The sequence below is a fragment of the Ananas comosus genome, linkage group 12, assembly GCF_001540865.1.
Source record: "Ananas comosus cultivar F153 linkage group 12, ASM154086v1, whole genome shotgun sequence".
NCBI lineage: Eukaryota > Viridiplantae > Streptophyta > Magnoliopsida > Poales > Bromeliaceae > Ananas > Ananas comosus.
Window position 1 is genome coordinate 12,013,941 of NC_033632.1, and position 22,683 is coordinate 12,036,623.

Genomic DNA, 22,683 nt, shown 5'->3' on the forward strand with positions numbered 1-22,683 from the left:
GAGCCTATCAATCTATTCGATAAGAGGGTCTAATTACTAAAATTGAAAGTTCAATTGTCTGTTTATAAAAGAGCTAAATGTTTGATATATTTCTTCATTTTGAAATGTTGTAGCATGTAAAAAGTGAAGTTCCAAGTAGGTTTCCGAATGGTCTTCAACATATAGGCTTTAATGCCTATTTAGCTGATCTTTTCAAACAGCTTCTCTTCTCATGATTCAGGAGTCAAACGCTTGTTAGACAAAAAGCACAAAACTTTGCGACCAAGACCAGAAGCCTCCACTCAAGCTTTTGCTTTTACAAAACCAGTAAAGCAGGAAAAGTTTTAGTGTTTGTTCAAACTCAAACAAGACATGAATACAAATTTCAACATTCAACCATAGACTTTATCTAGAAAAAAAAAGCTCTTTTCTCTTCTCAATCATTTTCACTGGGCTCAATTTCCAAAGTGCTCTTTGAAAGAGATTAGCTTTTACTACAAATGGTGGAAAGAGAAGTAATCCTTGAACATCAATTCTAGGGTTTTCTTTCTAGCTAGCTTACTTTATCCCATCCATTTCAAGGTAATGGTTGGTTCCTTGAACAAGGATTTAATTAGTGGATTTAATGATTGGTTAGCAAAAGAGAGAGATATGAAAATACAAAAAAAAAAAAAAGAAAAAGAAAGAAAGGGTGGGGGGTGGTGGATAAGTTGGGTATGTCCACACAAAGCCAAAGAATAAGGCATTTAAGTAGTTTTACAAAATTGGGGAATTGCTAACAACCACAAGTTTCATCAAATAATACAATTATTAATATAATATAAGGAGAAAGTTAATCGATTAAAAAGTTCTCCTAACTCTTCAATGCTTGATTGACCCACTCCTTTATATCTAATAAATTAAAATTTTATATCATGTTTTTTCACTAAAGTGTCGATAACTTTCGAGAATATATTAGCTAGATAGGGTGGTTTTCTGGAGATTTTTAGTATCGAAGAGGTAAAGTGCAGATTCTGCTTAAGTCCAGTTATTATTACTAGCGTGTATGCCTCGTATAAACAATATCCCATCTGATGTAGGATTATCAAATTACCAAGCGATGTGAGATTTTAGAAGTGGCTCCTACGACGCACTTAGCTCTCACACTTCCGGCTGATATTCGGCTGATACCAATTATAACGACCCGACCCTCTAGCAATAATAACTCGTTAGGTCCAAACCACCGGCCCAAAATATTTAAGCCTGGTTATTATTACTAGCGTGTAGGCCTCATATAAACGGATTGAAATCAGTATCCCATCCGATATGGAATTATTGGGGCGTTGCAATATATGGCTTTGTAATTGTATTAGATGAGTGTTTGTTCATGCACTTGTATGGTAAGAAATTCATTACATAAACATTTCTTTTTAGAGAGAAAAATAAAAAATTTAAAATCTTCAAAATAAGACAGGATGAAGCAACCAAACATTGGAAAAAAAAAGGGTAATGTTTGCATCATAAGTTTTGAAGATTATCTACCAACATATATATATATAACATCGATCTCACACTGAAAGGGAAAATAATTGTACAACATCATGACACTGATATTTAATGTGAAAGCTTTCTTTTTCAATTGTATTGATTTGTCGATTATTTGCAACCACAAATATAATGCTACAACTTGTCACCAAAATTCTAAGTTAAGTATTTCTAAGGAGATATAATACAAGAGAATTTATAGGTTAATTAATTGGCATAATAATATTATTCTTATGTATGTATGAACTTAGCGTGGTGTTAATTAATTGACAACATTAAGATTCAACTAAATTTTGAATTGTTGTTCTTCTTTTGGATTTCAATTAGTAGTAGCAAGCGGCGAACATAATATGCGATATTTAAATTCTATTAATCTTATGTATACGTGCATTCGAGGAAGAGAGTATATGAACATCTTAAAATCTCAATTTGCTCTTGACGATTTCGAACCGAAAATGATGGATTAATTCGATCAAGTTTGATATATTGAGGTGGCTTGATACATATAATTAGACTCATACATACATTGAGCTTCTTTTTAATTAGTTTTTTTTTTCTTGGTTTTTTATACAACTCACCATATATATATATATATAGAAGAAAATCACAAACAAGAGGTCGAAGGTTAAAGAACAGAAGGGAGCTTAATTAAAAAGGTCGGTGAATGAATTAAATGAAGAAATATACAGTAGCATATATATATATATATATATATAGATAGATAGATAGTAGTATAAAAGAAAGAAGAAGAAATAAGAGTAGGTTGCAGTACACACACCTGTAAATCTATTTGGTGTAGGATATGCATGCAGGTGAATAAGCAGCAGCTCTATGATCTCCTCCAAATCCTTTTGTTGGTTGTGAGTTGTTGAAGCTGCAAGATGATCTGATGAGAGTTTACAACTCCCTTTTCCCTTGCCCTCTCTCTCTCCCTTTCTAAGACTCTCTCTCTCTCTCTCTAAGACTCTCTCTCTCTCTCTCTCTCTAAGACTCTCTCTCTCTCTCTCTCTCTATATATATATATATATTATATATGTAAATATATAGCTATTGACATGCTTTATGCCTTTCTATGTAGCAACCCTAGCTAACTTTGTTGGCCTCAATATGATTTGATGGTCATGTAACCTCACAATTTTGTCATGCCAAAACAAGCTCATCCATCTCTCTCTCTCTCTCTCTCTCTCTCTCTCTCTCTCTCTCTCTCTCTCTCTCTCTCTCTCTAGTGTGGTTTTTTGCATGATAGCTACAGAGACTAAAACTTGCAGAGATCATTTTAAGTTCATTCACCAATATTTCACAGCCCTGAAAACTCTCTCTCTCTCTCTCTCTCTCTCTATAGATCTTTCTCTATATATATATAAAAGAAAATATGAAATATATATAAGAATCATTTTTTTTAAAGCAGTTTCTAGGAAACGGAGCTTCGACCGCGTTTCGATGACCAGATCATGCTGGCAGCTTCAACGCCTCCAACCAACAAAGCTAAATCAGCCAAAAGGCAAGAGAGTAGAGAGTGTAGGATCGATGAGAACGAACATTCAGAAGATTAAAAGTAACACAGAAATTTGAGGAGTTGCAATAGAAATTGACTAATACGCAGTGCACGAAGCCTTTTGTATTCTCTCCTATACTATACTATCATGTGACTCCTTTTAAAGTCACTCCATAGACCATGTCTCTATCTACCTCAACTCCTATCTACTCGCACCATATCTCTTGGAGAAAATTTTAATGGTGGTTTTTGACACTTCAATATACAAAGCTTTTGATAGTGACCTTTTTATTGATAAACTGGTATTAGATCATAAACTTATGATTAGACTACAACCGCACTTAATTTAAATAAAAATTATAACGGAAACTAGTTATTATATAAATTAAGTTCAATATTATTTTGTAATAATAGCAACAATAGTAGTATATAATAAATCAAATACGAACGAAATGACCTATAGGAAAATTTATAAAGAGTACTTTTTAAAGCATGTAATTTTTTTTAGGGGCAATTGCCTATATACCCCTGAAAAGTTTCCGGTTTTCTTATATACCCCTCTTAGAAGGCTAATATTGAAAATATCCTTCTCATGTTCCAAGTCTTTCTAATATGCCCCTGGAGTTAAGCTCCGTTAGTGAGCTGCCGTTATCTCTGTAAAATTACCATTTTGCCCATTCCAATATACCCTTCTACCGTAACTAACTTTTCTTATATACCCTTTATATAGCAAATATTTTTCTTATTTGCCCTTCAAATATAAATTAATTAATTAAGCACGTCGAGATTGATCGCAGTTAAACCAACTTTGGTAGCTGGAGGCATAGTTAGTTAATTCGGATTCGGCAAAAATTCAGTAGTGATATAATTTGGATAAAATTCGTCTTTTAATTTTTAAATTCGTTAGTTAATTCGGATTCGGCAAAAATTCGGTAGGGATATAATTCGGATAAAATTCGTCTTTTAATTTTTAAATTCGTTGAAAAATACGGCTAAAAAACGGATTCGGCAGTTATTCGGATACGTGATTTATACAGGTATTATACGTTCACCAATTAAAAATTCGGGATCAAATATCAATTTTATATATAAATTTTAAAAATTCGGTATTATACTATATATATTATTTTTATAATATTTAATAATAGATTAAATATATTTAAAATTATAATAAACTTATATTAATAATATATAAGAGTTATATATTTAAAAATATTAATAAATAATTACAAATTTATAAATAAAATATTATATAATAATATTTCTATATAAAAATAAAATACTATATGAATAAATCTATTAGTTATTATTATTATTATTATTATCAGAAAACATGACAGTTGATTTACAGGAACATAGTTATTAAATAATTAAGCGCTAATTACTTAATAATTGTCATTAGTGACATGATGATATGTACAGCTAATAGGGGTGGTTTAGACTTTAGATCGAGCACCTGGGGGGCGACGATGTGGCGCAAATGCAAGGAGACCTGGCCCTCGTCCCCATCCTCGTGCGCGTGCCTGTGCGCGTGGCCGTGGGCGTGGCCGTGGTGGTGGTGGCTGTGGCCGTGCGCCGCCGCGTGCGCGCGCATCCTGACGATGTGCACCGCGTTGCCGCCCTTGGCGAAGCCCTCGTTCTCGTCCTCGTCCACGGGTGGCTCCAGCGCCGCCGTGGTGATGGAGCGCCCCTCGTCGTCCTCTGCCGTGGCGTCGGTCTCGGCGGTGGCGGCGGCGCGGTGCTTGCGCTCGTAGAACTGGGTGACGAGGAAGTCGAGGACGAGGGTGGCGAGGGCGGCGGCCATGGCGACGAAGCCGGAGAAGGGGAAGCGGAGGAGGCAGGGGTCAGTGAGTGCGGCCTCGACGTCGTGGAGCATGTGGACGAAGCCCGTGGTGAGGATGATGCCTGCGGCGAAGGTCTTGGCGAGGGCGAAGAACCCGCTCTCCGTGCTCAGGAGGCGCCGCCGCTTCCGCCCCGCCGGCAGCGGGAGCCGGCGACATGGAGGCGGAGGAGCCGGCGATCAAGTTGGGACTTTGGGAGAGAAAGAGGATAACTTAAGGAATTGGCATAATAAGTTAGGGGTAAAATAGGTATTTTATATAGGTTTTAACTCTAGTATACATTTAACTCATGTTTAACTCGAGTTAAGCTAACAGGGGATAACTGCGGGGGTGTTTTGGAATAACGGTGGAACATATGAGGGGCATTTTAGAAAGAAAAAAAAAGTAGGGGTAGATCGGATATTTCCGAACGCATGAGGGGTATATAGGTAATTATCCCTTTTTTAATATAGTTATTCCAACTAAAAATTCTTAATTATTTCTCTTTGTTTGGCACTCCGTTTGTCTATTACTGATTACATTTTAATTTCTAAAACTCAAAATTTTTATTCTCTTGTCTTGTAATTTAGATTTAACAACAATATTATTGTAATCAATCACCATTTTTAATTATTCACATAAATATTAAGCATGATTACGTCACGTAAGCATGTAGAAGGAAAGGTTTTAGCCAATGATAATGACTTGTCAACTACCAATGGATGGTCCTTTAGATTCTTTTAGTTACTAACGTTAAGCATAATAATTGTCCTAATAGCAGTAGTACTTCTTGTTGTCATTGGATTATTGTCCTAGTGTTATTATATTGTCTCGCAAAAAAAATTAAGCATTTGCATGCTCTTCTTTTAACTCTCTACCTTTTAAAAACTTTGAAGGCTCCACAATAACACATAATATATATATAATCAAGAATAATCGGTGCCAACTGTTCCAACAATTACCTGATAAATTTCGAAAAATATTAAGTCTACAGCCCATTTTGCGTTACAATCTATACAACCCTTCGCCCCGGTGTTATCCATACAAATAAATTAATTGACAGTTTCTTCTGTACACGTGTCCACTCCTCCTTTCTTCTGTTCTCTCTTCATCTCTTCTCTCTCCTCCCTCCCATACCAAATATGAATTTTATGATTACATCTTAGGAAGATATCAAATCTTTCCAAATCCACCTCGAGAAGGTACCAAATCTATACAATGATTACACCTTGGAAAGGTACTAAATCTTTCCAAATCTACCTCGACAAGGTACCAAATCTATCCAATGATTACACCTCGGGAAGGTAATAAATCTTTCCAAATCCACCTCGGAAAGATACCAAATCTATCCAATTTTTTTTTTTTTGACAAAATTCTCATTTCCTTATCTCGGGAAGGGACAATTCTCAACTTGATTCGGGTGTGTATATAGGAGAACCTATACTCATGAGGTTAGAACCTTGAAAAAATTTTCTAGTTGCCTCTTCTTCCTCTGTTCCTCATGCACTAAACTTCACTCTCTTTATACTAAGTTTTATATTTCTTTTGTATTTTTTCCTGGATCTCTGCGAGCTACTTGGGTTTATGTTGTACCATCCTGAAGACGTGCCGACGAGGTGGAAGGTGATCGTTGTATCGCTAGAAGTGTTTGACGGAACCTATACAAATAAACTAATTGACAGTTCCTTCTGTATACGTGTCCACTCCTCCTTTTTCCTCTTCTCTCTTCATCTCTTCTCTCTCCTCCTTCCCATACCAAATATGAATTTCATGATTACACCTCGGGAAGATACCAAATCTTTCCAAATCCACCTCGGGAAGGTACCAAATCTATGCAATGATTACACCTCGAAAAGGTACCAAATCTTTTCAAATCCACCTCGAGAAGGTACCAAATCTATCAAATGATTACACCTCGGAAATGTTACAAATCTTTCCAAATCCATCTCGGGAATGTACCAAATCTATCCAAATTTTTTTTGACAAAATTCTCATTTCCTTATCTCAGGAAGGGACAAAATTCTCAACTTGATTCGGGTGTATATATAGGAGAACCTATACTCATGAGGTTAGAACCTTGAAAAATTTTTCTAATTGCTTATTCTTCCTCTGTCCCTCATGCACTATACTTCACTTCTCTTTACACTAAGTTTTACATTTCTTTTATATTTTTTACTGGATCTCTGAGAGCTACTTGGGTTTATGTTGTACCACCCTGAAGATGTGTTGACGAGGTGGAAGGTGGTCGTTGTATCGTTAGGAGTGATTGGCGGAACCTATACAAATAAACTAATTGACAGTTCATTCTATACACGTGTCCGCTCCTCCTTTCTGCAACTCCTCCTTTCTCCTCTTTTCTCTTCATCTTTCCTCTCTCCTCCCTCCTATACCAAATAAATATGAAATTCATGATTACACCTTGGGAAGGTACCAAATCTTTCCAAATCCATCTCGGAAAGGTACCAAATCTATGCAATGATTACACCTCAGAAAGGTACCAAATCTTTTCAAATCCACCTCGACAAGGTACCAAATCTATCCAATAATTACACCTCAGGAAGGTACCAAATCTTTCCACATCCACCTCGGAAAGGTACCAAATTAACTATCCAAATTTGTTTCGACAAAATTCTCATTTCTTTACCTCGGCAAGGGACAAAATCGTCAACTTGATTCAGATGTGTATATAGAGAACCTATATTCTCATGAGGTCAGGATCTTGAAAAAATTTTCTAATTGTTTTTTCTTCCTCTGTCCTATGCACTAAACTTCACCTCTTTACACTAAGTTTCACATTTCTTTTGTATTTTTTTACTAGATCTTTGAGAGCTACTTGGGTTTGTATTGTACCATCCTGAAGACGTGCCGACGATGTGGAAGGTGGTTGTTGTATCGCTAGGAGTGATTGTTGGAACTTCGCACGCAGAGGGGCAATCTTGCTTCTAGGTCAGTGTTTTTGCACACTTCGATTCAAAGGCCTCATCTTAACCTCTTTTCTCTATAATATTTTCTACTTAATCCGTCCTTATAATTTTTCGAAAACAAAAGTTAAAATTATTTTCTTTTAGAATTGTTTAAAAACTAAATTGTTCACGCTAAGTATATGTTTGTATATTAGTGTTAAAACTATCTACGGTGAAGCGCGGGTTCAACACTAGTAACTACTCTTCTAGGGTTTAGTCAACCATTTTTGGGTTTTTAGCATAAAAGAGAGAGAGAGTGAGTGACAAGACTAGTGTAAAATTTATGACTTTTGGATGAGTGTTAATAATATTACAATCTAAAGGTGGTTGTAAAGGTAGCATTGCTTATTTCCTTTTAATATTTCTATGTTAAACTTCATGCTTATTTTTCTATTTGAATTAAAACTATCATAGAAAGATACACTTAGAAATGCTATATAGATCCATATTAGTAGAAAACAATGATATAAATGATATGAAGCAAATGAAATCAACCAAGAGGATTAATTGCATCCCTATTAATTCTTTATCTCTCTCTCTCTCTCATTATTTGGGTGTCATGGTATTGATTAGAAATAGGCATAGAGACAATTAAGTCCATATGAGGGACCACACCATTGGTCCATTGCCCAATTTGATTAATAGGTAGGGGCACATGGATGCTATATTATTTTTTTTTTAAAGTGTAGCCCACTATTTATATTGCTGAGCTTTGGTTTTCATTAAGGTTTGGTTAGGAGAATGAGTGATTACATAGCAAAACCAACAATTTGAGTTGAAGTTGAATCAAATAAGATGATGATCTATTCAAATTGGTTGACATTTGAAGCTGTTTTATTGAAAAACAATAAATAAGGTTGAGGATTCTATTTCTGTTCAATTACAAAACTTTTCAATTGAGAAAAAGTTCTCGTTGGATCTTCCTTGCTTGTTAGAGATATCAAATTAATCGACAACCCTTACTTGAAATCGATCCCCTCATCTAGGGCTCAAACCTGTGAATCGTAAGAGCTAACCAGCTATTTCAAAAGCACGCCAACAATCCCCCTATTGTCATGTAATTAGCTGTCACAAAAGCACCCGAGCAGTCCCTGGCTATTGTCACCGGACAAGAAGTTGGATTTATTTTAGCAAATAATAAATAGCAAACAATCTCCCTTCAAACATTTGTACCGTTAATGTAGGCATATGGGAATCAAACCAACGTCACTGGCTCCGATACCACTTATAGATTGTAAGAGCTAACCCAATATCTCAAAAGCACGTACTAATAGAAAGGTCGTATCCATCACATTTAAGAGCTCTTTAACCTGACTCAACCCGCTAAATCGTTAGGTCTATTGTTGGATTTCTTGCCGTTAGGTCTATTTTTGACCAATGCCTCACTCTACTTATTAGGTTCATCCAACTCAACTTATTAATCTATAGGGTCTATTGTCACGCGACAGAAAATTAAACCTATTTTAACTAATAATAAATAGCCAATAGAACCCTCTTGGATGTCCTACCAATGGAATACCGATAGTCCGATAGAAAAATGCATAAATACATTCATATACGTACACGAAGAATTTGCAGATCGAAGAAGTTTCTAATTGTATAAGATAACTTAGTTAAACTATATGAAACAATCATTATTTTTTAAAACGTAAGCTATGAAGGATAGTATTTTTATATTTATATTCAACAAATTTGTAGTATAAGAGCAAACCCTTTTTATTCCAAACGAAATTAGGTTAATTAACTTCATACTGCATGGTTAATTAGAATCTAGAATAAAACCAATTTGATTCCATTTAAAAGAAAAACCCACAAAACCGAACCGAATCGACCTGATTTTATGTAACACCCAAACAATTCCTCATCGGATGGAAATAGAGTTCAAATTAGGAATATAAGAGGCCAGGCATCCTAGCGATAATAACTGAAATTAAGATATTTTGGGTCGATGGTTTGGCCCAACAAATATTGCTAGCGGGATTATTATTGCTAGCTGGTCAGATCGTTACATCTCATTTGTATTTTCTCTCCTTAACTTGTGATTGTAGGCCCCAATGTTCTATCTTTTGATGGATGAGGAGTGGTTGGCATTCATTTAACTGGGATCCACTTCTACCCTAATTCTCTTGTTTAGTGTTTGGGAGGTGACCTCATCATCATCATGTCTTTCTCCAACTTTTCAATTGAGTCATCATCTCTAGGGTTTTAATCATAAGGTTTTGTATTGTATTGTATTGTAGGTTTTTGTATTGCATTATTGAATGTCATGATATGAAAACCCTAACAAATTCTTCAAATGTTGAATCAAAGTAGACAAAGTCTTAGATGTTTGTATTGAATTTTATAGATGGATAAAAATTAGGGAAAAAACACAATGTACAAAGACCTCCGAACTGCAGCGCTTTTGTAAACAGACGTTCGAACTTTTAATTTTAGTCGTTAGATTACCTAAATTTTGTCTAATAACATTGAAAGTTTGTCCAATAACTTAATAGCACTCCCCCATCCCATAAACTTTTAATTTTGGTTGTTAGATTACCTAAACTTTGTCCAATAATTAATTTTGGTTGTTAGAATCCATCTTCATATTTTATTTTTTATTTCTCTGGTATTATAACAAAAGAAATAGTTTTTTTTTTTGTACATTTTTTAGCCCAAAATAACTTATCTTTTAAAACTTAAAAAAAAAAGACATCTAAAATCCAATTTCACAGAAGCAAGCAAAAAAAATGCAAATTAAAAAAAAAAAAAAAAAAAGTCAAGTGGGTCACAAGCATTCTACTGAGCCGAGAGAGACAATTCTCTAATGATGAAAAAAGGGAATTTTTTTTTCCCTCATTTCCCTGCTGATATTACATTAATTGGCCACTTACTAATCCAAAGAATTATTACTGATACATCTGAAAACAAAAACAAAAAAACAAAAAAAACAAAAAAAAATCTATCCAACAGTACCTAGTTTTTTTTCTCTTTTTTTTTTTTCCTTTTTTTGTCAACTCCTATGAAAAATCTAGGGTTGACAAAGAGGAGGCTAAAATGTGTTATACTGCTACAGTTATTCACCCTTTTTGTCTTCCCCCTCTATTTTCCTTTCTCTGTATTGTAAATGTTGTGTGTTACAAAAACTGTACAGAATCAATGTCAGAAACAAACAGGTCACAACTAGCCTTTTCTCTGGCTGTCAGCTACCCTAGGGTTTCGTTCGACGACGAAATGGTCGATAATCCGCACCGAGTTGACGGGGTCGGGACCCGAGGCCGCCTTCCACTTGCTCGGGAACCTTCGGAAGTGGCTCAGCTGCAAAGGTTGCTTCGGTTCCGCGTCCCAGTCGGGGTCTAACTTCCACTCTTTCGGTACCTGATTCAATGAAAGGAGTATAAAAGTCGAGCTCGCGTGCAAGGATAATATAAACACAAACCATCAGAAATATATTTAAAATTTCCGGGTGTAATGGGAAAAACCATGATAAATAGGCTGAGGAAAAGGGCGAAATCTCCGTAGTGGATCGCTACGCAAGTTGGTGCTCGAGATACCTTAGGTTAAACAATGTAGCGAGAAATTTATCTAAGATTTCGAAGTACTATGAATTGTTTAAGGGATCGATAGTGGCGTAGTCGAAAATAAGAGTTAAATGAAGGGAGGAAAAAAAAACATGAAATCCGTAGGACAACCCAAGTTATAGTAATGATTTGATAATATGTTGTAAGGTGGCCGCCCAGTTCAAATCCTAAGGGGGTGTTTGGTTCCTCGGAAAAGCGTGGAAAACTGTATTCCCAGAAAACACCCTTTTCCACAGTTTTTGTTTTTCAGATTAAAAAATTGGGAAAAGAAAACAGTAGTTTTCCATGAAATCTAGAGAAAGATCTTTTTCTTGGAACGGAACCAAACAGACGGAAACCAGTTTTCCAGCCAGAGAATTATTTTTTGGGCCATTTTCCGGAGAACCAAACAGCCCCTAATCGAAAGCCATGTACTCAGCAAGTGGATATTTGGTACTTGGTTTATAAGATTATATGCATAAATAAGGCGGGACTAAAATCTAAATAATCTCTTTCTTCAGATTAAGGGGTAAAAAAAAAGGCTAGAAAAAGAGATTTATTTCTTACTTTATCGACTGCAAGGCTAAAAACCTCGAGGTCGCCATTTTTAGTGATATGGAAGCGCGTGAAAGCCTTGTAATTCGCGATGCGGAGGGAGGAGAAGGCTTCATCGAAATGAACGTGGAACCAGTTGATGCAGATGTACAAATAGCTTCCGAAAACAAGCGATACGATGGGAGTAGAGAAGACCCAGAAATAGGTGAAAACAGAGGCATAGTAAATTATGGCGCCGCCGCGAGGGAGTGATTCGATCCCTCTCTTGCAGATTTGGCTTCTCGTTACAGCCATAACCTGCAAGCGAAAGAAGCATTTATAAAATATTTGACAAGAAAACTTATGTTGCGGCTTCTACGTGTATATATCTGCAAAAAAATGCACACATCTAAAGCTGGGGAGTCATACAATTCATGGGCTCATATTTGGAAGAGATTATATGAAAATTCGACAGATATTAAAATGCTAATGCGCATGTGTAACCATCTCTAAAGAATATGGCCAAAATGTAAAAATGACACCAAAAAAACTATGCCGTGTTAAAGGGTCGTCACCTCGGGAATGTCGAATGCCGACATGAGGTACTTAATACATGCAGGGTAGAGTCCGAACGTCCACTGCTCGATCCGAGCCCTAAGGCCAGTTGGATCCGGAAAGTGTTGGCTTTCCATCGACCGATACCATTCATAAAGAGTGTGATAGCCTGAAAATACATACAGATATTAAAATGCAGAGATATTAACATATACACTAACAAATCTAAACATTTACATTAATATCGGATTAACTGGTGGTTCCAATACAATAGCGCCTAAAAAAAATTTTGCTTGTACAGTTGAAATCAACCTTAAATTGTATGATGGCAAGAAATGAGCTAGAAAGAAAAGAAACAAACCTGAAGTCGCTAATAGGTGATTCCGGATACATATCTCAATACCCAATTCCAGTAGCAGCATCAAGATTAGTGCTGAGGTCAGATGCGCCACACCATGCAGGACCCCAATTATAGCACGCTTTTTCCGCGATAGTTTTGTGGGAACGAAGAAAAACGACGCCATTATCAATACGAGAACACCAGCTAGAGAGACGTAAGAACGTTCTAGAATGTAGAGGAAAGCGCCCCACATCATGCTAAAGAAGCCCTTGAGGCGGATGGACCAACTATCGTCATGCAATATGTCGAAAAGATCGCACTGAATGATAAAACACCCGAAAGTTAAAAGAGTCCTCAAAATGTTAATATCCTCATCAATCTAGAATCTTGACGTAGTACGACATACGCACAATATAAAATACAAAGAATAAAACCAACTTTCTCAATAACTTTAATCTTATCACGAAACTTGCATACTTAAAATTACAGGAGAACAATTTAGAAAGCATTATAATGCGTGTAATGTGAATATATAACTCAACTAGCTCTAAAGGTGTCTCACCTGTGGAAACATAGAAAAGACCAGGACAAAGTATATAATGCCGCCAATGATATCAAATTGCCAGTTTTTTCTTCGAAACTTCAATATGTTACCCAATGCTATCTGGAAAAGAAAAATTTATTAGTTGTAAAAAAGCTTAAAAAGAACGATATTCCAGGATTTACATATATGCCATGCAAAAAATGTATATTATATAACATGTGAAGCTAAATTTGACAAGCGAGAAATCGATAAAAGACCAAGATGGGTCAACTATGATAAGTAAAAATGAGAAGAATTTAAAAAAAAGAAAAATCAACCATACCCTGCCAGAATCCTCAAAAGAGGGATAAGTAGCCTTGCTTTCGTAAGAATTTCCATAGAATTTCTTGAAACCTCTGAACACATGGGTCGGATGCAAAAAGGCTCCGCCACAACCATTAACAAGTAAATGCTGGACGTGAACAGGTTCTCTTGATGATGAAACGCAAGCTTGCTGGACGTGAACAGGTTCTCTCGATGATGAAACGCAAGAATGGCGCATGTAATGGTGCAAGTCCCCGGCCATTCTAAGTTTGCATCTTCCTTTAAGATAATCGCGTATAAGATATGAGACATTTTTTCCAGTATCATCACCCCAATACCAATCGAGAAGCCAATTCGGTTCATGGGTCATAACAATAACTGAATCGTTTTCTCTGACCTGCATGAAATAATTTTATCTCCATAAGGATTGCATAAGAATGTTTAGTAAGAGGATGTGCTCCGGAAGAGTCTCCTTCAAATATCAAACGATTTTCTATTTTGCCACCATAAAAAAATGAAGCCTATATATTACCCTCTTAAACTATATGTATATATTTTTATCACTTTGCCTCCCTTTGTTAGGCAATATATATCTCTATGCTTATATATCAATGGCATAAAATGAGAAGAATAGTGAATACAGTATCAGGTAATCTGCATTTTACGATCGCTAAAAGTAATCCTCACCAGCCAACTACACATACCTTAGTATTTGGAACTTAGAAACCTTGAAGCTATTGGTGTTCAGTGATAATGACATAAAAAAGGGTCAAAGGCATTTAGGGTATGTTTGTTTCTCTTGAAGTGGGGTGCTCGAAGTGGAACTGGGATGAAACAAGCAAGTTCCATTATTTGGTTCATCTAGAACTCATGAGATCAAGCCGATGTGCACCTCACTTCTGCACTTTTGAATTGCTTTAATATTAGCCCGAAGTTGTGAGTTTGCTCGAACTCCTACCCCCAGAAAGTAGGGACTTAACGGAGCTCGTGTTTCGTGATTGCCAAACATGCCCTTAATCAAACTAATATAGGTATATATTCTTGTAACACCTCTTTTTTTTTTTATTCCTTGCTAGTTTTCATATTTTTGTAGGCCAGTAAAAAAAAATTCGTTAAGAATCGTAAAAGAAAATTGCAAAATTATCTGTTACTGAAAAAAATAATAATAATAAACCTTGTGTTGGCATAGCTCCACGAAAAATTTGAATTGGTACACATCAATGTCACCGTGAAGAGCCTGGTCGAGACCAAATACCCACCACCCTTTTGGGAGCTCCAATGCAAAATAACTCTTTTTCTGAGGCATAAACCACCCACCCAACCAGCTTCTGTGGCATATGTACCTCATAAAAGTGTGAAGCCCATCAAACCAATCTGCAGAAAACTAAGCAACTTAATGACCATGCAGTCCACAATATACATTGAAAGAAAGAGGGGCGTAGTTTAAAATTTGGTCGTAGAATCCCAATTTCAATTGCATCTTCAGAGTTCCAATTTCAATTATTTAGTCTCTGAAGATTGTTTTTAAGTAAAATTAGGTCCTTCCATTATTTTTCCGTCTAAAAAGCCATAACGTAAGCATCATGAACTCTATAAAAGATGCCAACAGTGGCGTAAATAAAATTGGAAGTTTGGAACTCAAAAGATGCAATTGATATGGCGACCAAACTTCCAGGACTAAATTTGTAATTAACCCAGAAACTAAAAAAAAAAAAAAAGAAAAAAAAAAGAAAAAAAAAGATCGAATACTAAGGCAAGATCAACTGATTTTTAGACCCACAATACTACTAGAAAGGAATTTTGTCCACGTGCATCTAAAACGTAATGAGGTTATTTTACATAAGAACAACGACGAACCGTGATTTCCAGGAATTAAGAAACACTGGGGCCCGCGATATCGTTTCAGCTCCGAGACCCCAAATGGAAGCTCCGGTTTGTCCACCGCTATATGTTCAGCCTTGTACCACGGAGGAGGTTGGAAAGCATATTCAAAAGGACAGAAAAAGCGCCTCTCATACGTAAATGTAGAAGGATTAGGGTACCTGTGTGGAGATTTCAAAAACATTTTAAACCATACTTAAGAGTTATTGCGTGCATGATATCGTCCATAAAGATCCTATTTATGTAGGTCGAAACTTCGGGATATTATTCTCGAAAAAAAAAAACACACGGTAGAGATCATTTAATATCATCAAACTTCTGAGTCCAAAATTCAAGTATTTCATTTCATTAATCAATAAGCCAAAACTTCTCCTCTAATTATAAAAATGGAAGCATAAGAAAGGGAAAAAGGGGCCACAATCTAATTTAATATTAACCGACTTTTATGTAAAAAGACAAAAATTTCCTCGTATCAAATTATAAGTCACTTTTTTCTGTTAAATCAACAGGTTCTGTTTTCCCCAAGCTTAAGCTGGAAAAGATATATATATATATATATATATATATATATATATATATATATATATATATAGGATTGACCTCCTATGTGTTTAAAAGTACCAAGCCATTGGTGCTTGTAAGTTTTCGGCCCTTGGATTAAGAGATGTGCGGTTAGGATGATGTGGGCCCCCTAGGGTTGAGTGGGTGGTTGGTTGAATAGTATAATCTAACGGATGAAAATGATCAAAGGCATAGATCTAACGGTAAAAAATTCACAAGCACCAAGTGCTTGGTGCTTTTACAAGCACCATAACCGGACTCTATATATATATATATATATATAGAGAGAGAGAGAGAGAGAGAGAGAGAGAGAGAGAGTTTAGCAGCTGCATCTATAGTCATTAAAGGTTGAATAGGCCGAGGAGGCACTTAATCTTTAGGATAAAGGAATGTTAGATAAGAATCTTACGCAAGGTCCCCTCCAATAAGAAGCAAGTCTCCACGTGGGAGCTTTTGCACCGAGTCACCATTTTTAATCTGTAATGAACGTTGTGCCAGTAATCGGGCCACCGCATAGGTAGAGTTTCCACCATCGCCAGTATCCGCAATGAAATCAAACCAAAGTTCGTCTCTGTTTTGAAGATGATCGTACAGTAGATCGCTGTTTTTAGATTCGTCAGGAACCTTGTTCATAGCAGCCTGGTTGATTTGGATGGAAAAATGGAATCAAACAGATTATGAAAAAAGCAAAAGCAAATGAGCATGATCACAGACCATGATATATTTACATTTGCACCCCTGCGAAATTAGTGTAACCATGCAAAATCTGAATGTTCATTACCTTTGAAAACTTAATTTGTTACATATTTATAACGTTGTACATGCAAAAATGCCCCTCTTCTAGAGAACTCTTCTGATAGCACTAAACCAACTTCCCCCCATAAATTAGCCGACTCCCAATTTAATGTAAAGGTTTCTTTTGTTTTAATAAGAAACTGCTCTTTCAAGGGTATGTAAGAAAATTCAGATTTTTACAGGTGTGTATGCGCATAAATATATATACATATATAGATGATTTTGCAGGGTAAAAATTCTATTTTGTTTATATTTATTAGATACCTGCATCATTCGCATGTCAAATCGACCAACAAATAGAGTCACGGATACCATGAGATCAAACACCGTCTTGAATAAGTCAGTGGAAGTCCTAAAATATGAAAAGGAAAGGAAGCAGTGAATTCCTATTGTCGCCTTAAAATGGAAAAAGAAAAATAAGAAAAATAAATGTAGGCTTAGCCGATATTAGCATACCCCGAATACCAAGGTACCATGTCCAAGAAATCAGGTTTCATTTGTTTCTTCAACTTCTCGTACTCTGATATTGTCATAGGATGAGTGAGAGCCCATCTGTGACATCGGAAAGGCAAATAAAGGACAATTAGATAACATAAACTAAATCCATTTGAGTAATAAGCCAAAGATTTTGCAACCTTTACATAGAAATTACGCTAAGATGAAGGAAACCTCTTACAAAATATCGCTTTTTTTTTTTTTGTTTAACGTCGCAACCCAAAACAAAAACAAGAACAAAACCTATATATAATCCATAAGTATAATTGTCATTACTTTGCCTCTTTCCATCAATCTTCATCAAGCAATACATAACATAAAATAAACTCAAAATGATGTACGCATCATCTTCAACCGTCTCCTCTACATGAAATATTACGTAGTAAAAGAAAGTAGCATTTATGTTTAAGAGTTATAGTGAATTAACATACCCAGTTGATCGTTCGATGACATAATTAGCGATGTAGAGTCCGATAAACGTTGCCCACAATGAATATAAAGGTGATATTTCATCTGAAAGGTGAGGACATGATCCATTGCAAGCTAACTGTTGAAAACAAATAACAAAAATAATAAACCCAGAAATTACGAAAAGAAAAAGATATATATAATATCATAAGAAAGCTGGAGAAAGTTCGGTATACCTCCCCATAGATGACCCATTTAGAAAAGAGCGGGTAGTCGCTAGCAGAACCAACCGGCGCAAACCAGGAAGAACAAATTTGGTCCTTCCACTCGTGCATTTTAAGGAACTTGGATATCCATATATTTCTATCTTGCTTGTTCCACAAAGGGAAAGAAAACCAATTTGAGTTTCTTCTATCAAAGTGCTTCTCTCTTGTGATAGCTCGGTTACCGCAGTGGCTGTAAAATACACAGCATGCTATACTTATGACCTGCATAATCGCAGGCGTTACACACAGCAGAAATATTAGGTACATAGCGCTTGGTTTAACCTTTTTAGGAGGTTTCAGTTTAGCCCACAACCATTCGATAATCGATACTTATTATCAGGTCACTAAACATTGCACTCTATGTGATCTAATCCTTGTTGTTTAATCCCGTGGTTAAATTGGATTCGAATGCTCACAAAATCAACATATGAGAAGTCGAATAGTTAGATGATGATTACATGGATGTGTCTGTCCCAGTTAACAGAGAAATGAAATGAAACAGTAAATATTGCGATGAAATGGAATAATTAGGCACCTAATTTATTCATATATATCGAAAGGTTGTAGAACAAACTGAGATCAATTTACCCCGAAAAAGGTCACGAACCAACATCAATTTGTTGTGTGTTAAGACAACTTTAAGAACTTACTGCACAGTTTTGGATGATAGTGAGTATCTCTGGTCTCTTTTCAGCCATTCGCGAAACCAGGCCCAAGTACCAAAGCCCGAGAAATATAATGTGGAAAACAATAAGAAAAAGAAGCGAGGTGATATAAATTGTGATGAAGAGAGAAAGGTTCATTCTCAAGTCGACTCCCATCGACTGAAAACTCGGAAGATGATATAAAGCTGCCATGAAGATCCATGCAATGTACCTGCAGAACAAATGAGACTGACACATTTACCTTGTTTTTGTCCAATAAATATGCCCATGTATTAAAAAAAATTGCCCCCTTTAAGAAACTTATTCAGATTCAAAACAGCATTTCCCTGAATTAGACGACTCCCGAAGTTTGTGGGTGCTTTTCTAAGAAACTGCACTTTCGAGGGGATAAATAGGAGCACCGGAATATATAGTTTTACATATTATTAGAAAAAGAATAACGTACCAACGGCTGAAGTTAGAATAACTTGGCTTGATAGTCTTCCTAATGAAAGGAGAAGAGAAGAAATAAAAGAAACCGATCAGGCAAATGTACATGGACCACCACTTGATGTTTTTGTCCATTTTTTGTATGAGGGTGTGCAAATTATCCGATGAAATGAAAAAGATCCATCCTATTATAACCGCGGTCATTGCATGCCTCGAATGCTCGTGAGGGTACGGATATTGGTGAGCCAATATCGTTCGAACTCTATCCATTTTGAAGGATTCAAATATAGGACCTATAGATTGCTTTTCTGCGCTCATGGAACTAAAATTTAAAAACAAGCGTAATTTATCGCTGTTTTAACACCTGTGCCTCCACGAGAGATATGTTCCAAGGCGTAGTTTGGCTCTGCATAGAAAGAAGCAAAATCTTTAGTTTCAGTATCCTAACCTGCTAAAATTCAGAAACATGGATAACTTAACAAAAGTAGACAGGAATTGTTGCAGGTTTCTTGGATCGACATCTCAGTTAACAAGTTACACTGCGAATCTCATAATCACACTAACAAAAACAGGGAAAAAAATGTCTCACTGAAACTTTTTTGTGTACCATAAGATTATATATATTGGAATCTGTTGGATATAAAAGTAAATATACTGTAGAGAGAAGTTGTTGGGGGTTTCTAATTCAATGCATTACTCAAACCACACTTCATCAAAAACAAGCCCTAAGTAACCAATAACCAAAAAATTGGGAACCCAAACTTACAATTAAGACTCAAAACCCCGGAAATAGACAAATCCCAAGCTCAAGTTTCCAACCAAAGGGGATTTTAAGCAAAAGGAATCACATTGTTTTACGGTCTCGATCCCACAAGCTCAATTTTCCAACCAAAGTACAAAATGAGAAAGAAAGGGGCTTCAATCAAGACAAATCCCAAGCACCCCGAACTTCCACTCTTCCACCAAAAATATCATAACACAATATAAAATCACACTTGCATCACACTATTAACTCATCCATTAATGATTTTTATATGTACATAACCCATTTTTTGTGCAAAACTAATCACACACCAGAATTGAACAAGCAAACCAAATTCCAATATCACATCGCTAAAGAGCACATATCCATGAATTCAAACACATTCACAGCCAAAATTGGTTGGTGGGTACAGAGAATTTATGAAAATTTGCACCAAAAAATGATGGAGAAGAAGAAGAAGAAGAAGAAGAAGAGCAAAATGTCTCATAACATCACACAAGCCCACACTCACAATTCAATGTTACATTAAATTTAATCTCACATAGCTATTGACCACCACTCACCCATGAAGAAATTGCAGGTAAAAGAAAAAAAGAAAAAAAGAAAAACCCAACTTAGGGAAAGATTTACACAATTCAATTGTGCTTGTTTGTGCAAAACTACATCACATACCCAAAAGACCAGAACCCACCATCCATAATCACACACAGGAACAAGCATACCAAAATTCTAATCACACATCACAAAACACATCCAGAGCCAAAATGGGTTGTCGGGAAGAGAAATTTATGAACAATTTATGCAGGAAAAGGTCCAAAAAGGGGAACTTTCGAGAGGTTAATAGAGGAGGAGGAAGAAGAAGAAGAAGAAGATGTGGGTTCTTCAGGGAGAATCTATTCCCAACACACCCAATAACCCTAAAAACTCCTACCAAATTGTGTCATAAACACCACACAAGGTCACACTAACAATTAAATGATACATCAAATTTAACCTCATACAACTACTCACCATGAACACAAAACCCACAATTCACAACAACACATGGGAACAAGCATAACCAAATTGTAATCACACATTACAAAACACATCCAGACCCAAAATGGGTTGTTGAATACAAAATTTCTGAACAATTTTTGGAGGAATAGGATCAAAAAAATGGGAACTTTACCTGAAGAGGGCTTTATAGAGGAATAAAAGAGCAAGAAGAAGCAACTAAATGATACATCAAATTTAACCTTACACAACCATTAAGAAATCAGAAAAAAAAAAAAAGCCCACAATTTGCAACTTATGGGAACAAGCATAACCAAATTGTAATCACACATCACAAAACGCATCCAGATTGTTGGGTACAAAAATTTCTGAACAATTTTCGCAGGAATAGGATCAAAAAAATGGGAACTTTACCTGAAGAAGCGATTAAATGATACATCAAATTTAACCTTACACAGCTACTTACCATGAACTCACCCATTAAGAAATCAGGGGAAAAAAAAAAAAAAACCAAAATTCACAGCAACAAATAGGACAAATCCAGGGCCAAAATGGGTCGCTGGGGACAGAGAATTTATGCAATTTTTTTTGCCAAAAAATGATCAAAAAAAGAGGAAAAAGGAGAGGGCTTTACCTGAAGAGGGGTCCCAAAAGAGGAATGAAACAAGGGAGAAGAGGAGGAGAAGGAGAAGAGTGCGAGGGTTTTTATTCAGTGGGAAAAGAAAATGAGAAAACGAGAAAAATGAGAAAAAAAAGTTGAGAAATTGGGGATTCGTTTTCTCGGTTTCTGATCAACAATGGGAACAAATATGGAAAATGGGGAAAGAGAGAAAAAAAAAAAAAAAAGTTAAAAAAAAAAATTATTAAAAAAAAGAAAAGAAAAAAAGCATATGTGGGGAATCTTCTAAGGAAGTTCCTTGCGGGAAGAAAGCAAAGCATCATGCTTAAAAACAAAACAAAAAAAAAGAAAAAAAAAAAAAGAAAATCAGAATTTACATGAAAAAGTAACCGACAGCACGTCACACCCACTTCTGCACCCAAAAGTCTACCTAAGACTTTTTATTTTTAGAATTAGGGCTTTCTGCAAATATCTGTAGAAATTTTACAGAGAATTTTTACTGTGTGCCTTCTTATTTGGGACTCGAGATTGTGGCTCTCGGCCTATGTATCACGGACACTTTTATAAGACTCGCGTGTCTGTATCTTGGACGCGGGTTTAATGTCGAGTAGTGCATACAATTAAAAAAATATGCATGCATATTTTGATTTTACTTTTTTTATACATATATAATGTAAGATTATAAATATTTTAACTTTTTAATAAATATATATAATTTTTTTGACAATATATAAATATATTATATATGAAGGAAAATTTTTTTCTTAAACTATATGATCTGAAAATTTTATTAATTTTCATTCATATAAAAAATATAACAATATTTTGCTAAAACTAATATTATATATATAATAAATATATATATTATTACATTAATAATATTATTATATTTTATTAACATTATTTGTATTGTGTTCGTGTTCTATTTTTTTGAAGGCTGCCGAGTAATTGTGTCCAAATTGTGTCGTGTCCTGTGTTACGTGTCAGTATTCGTGACGTCTTATCTTCGACAGTGTTCTACAAAGATGCCTTATAACTCAAGTTAATTTGTAAAATACTAGTCATATGTTTGCCCTAGTAATATAATTGTGGCCAAGTAGATTCAATCTCCCATATGTGTGTAAAAATGAGAGTCGAATAATAGGATTAGAATATTCGATCTTTTGGGTTAGAATAATATAGGCTTGAGAGTGTTCTAGCAAGATTTAA

The 22,683-nt window shown here is 35.6% G+C and overlaps 2 protein-coding genes and 2 long non-coding RNA genes across 6 annotated transcripts; 1 reads left to right on the forward strand and 3 right to left on the reverse strand.

Moving 5' to 3' along the window:
- LOC109718236 lies at window positions 98-3,178 on the reverse strand. Its single transcript, XR_002218403.1, has 2 exons — window positions 2,282-3,178; window positions 98-292 (listed from the first exon to the last, which is right to left on the reverse strand). It is a non-coding gene; the product is annotated as an uncharacterized LOC109718236 (long non-coding RNA).
- On the reverse strand, window positions 4,380-4,874 carry LOC109717991 (zinc transporter 10-like). The gene has a single exon (XM_020243958.1). The coding sequence runs from the start codon at window positions 4,872-4,874 to the stop codon at window positions 4,380-4,382; it is 495 nt and encodes a 164-aa protein (XP_020099547.1).
- Window positions 6,893-10,259, forward strand: LOC109718843. Its single transcript, XR_002218528.1, has 3 exons — window positions 6,893-7,528; window positions 7,637-7,764; window positions 9,830-10,259. It is a non-coding gene; the product is annotated as an uncharacterized LOC109718843 (long non-coding RNA).
- LOC109718367 lies at window positions 10,586-21,699 on the reverse strand. 3 transcript variants are annotated; one of them, XM_020244569.1, is made up of 17 exons: window positions 21,490-21,698; window positions 19,113-19,502; window positions 18,653-18,878; window positions 17,973-18,224; window positions 17,760-17,875; window positions 17,290-17,385; window positions 17,098-17,185; window positions 16,448-16,677; window positions 15,454-15,638; window positions 14,771-14,970; window positions 13,808-13,993; window positions 13,616-13,765; window positions 13,312-13,413; window positions 12,771-13,068; window positions 12,430-12,578; window positions 11,888-12,172; window positions 10,586-11,138 (listed from the first exon to the last, which is right to left on the reverse strand). In XM_020244569.1, the coding sequence occupies exons 2-17, from the start codon at window positions 19,412-19,414 to the stop codon at window positions 10,944-10,946; spliced, it is 3,060 nt and encodes a 1,019-aa protein (XP_020100158.1). In that variant the 5' UTR covers window positions 19,415-19,502; window positions 21,490-21,698; the 3' UTR covers window positions 10,586-10,943. The 3 variants fall into 3 exon arrangements, with proteins under 3 accessions (XP_020100158.1, XP_020100156.1, XP_020100157.1); XM_020244567.1 differs by having other exon boundaries at window positions 13,616-13,993; window positions 21,490-21,699; XM_020244568.1 differs by lacking the exon at window positions 21,490-21,698 and having other exon boundaries at window positions 13,616-13,993; window positions 19,113-20,307.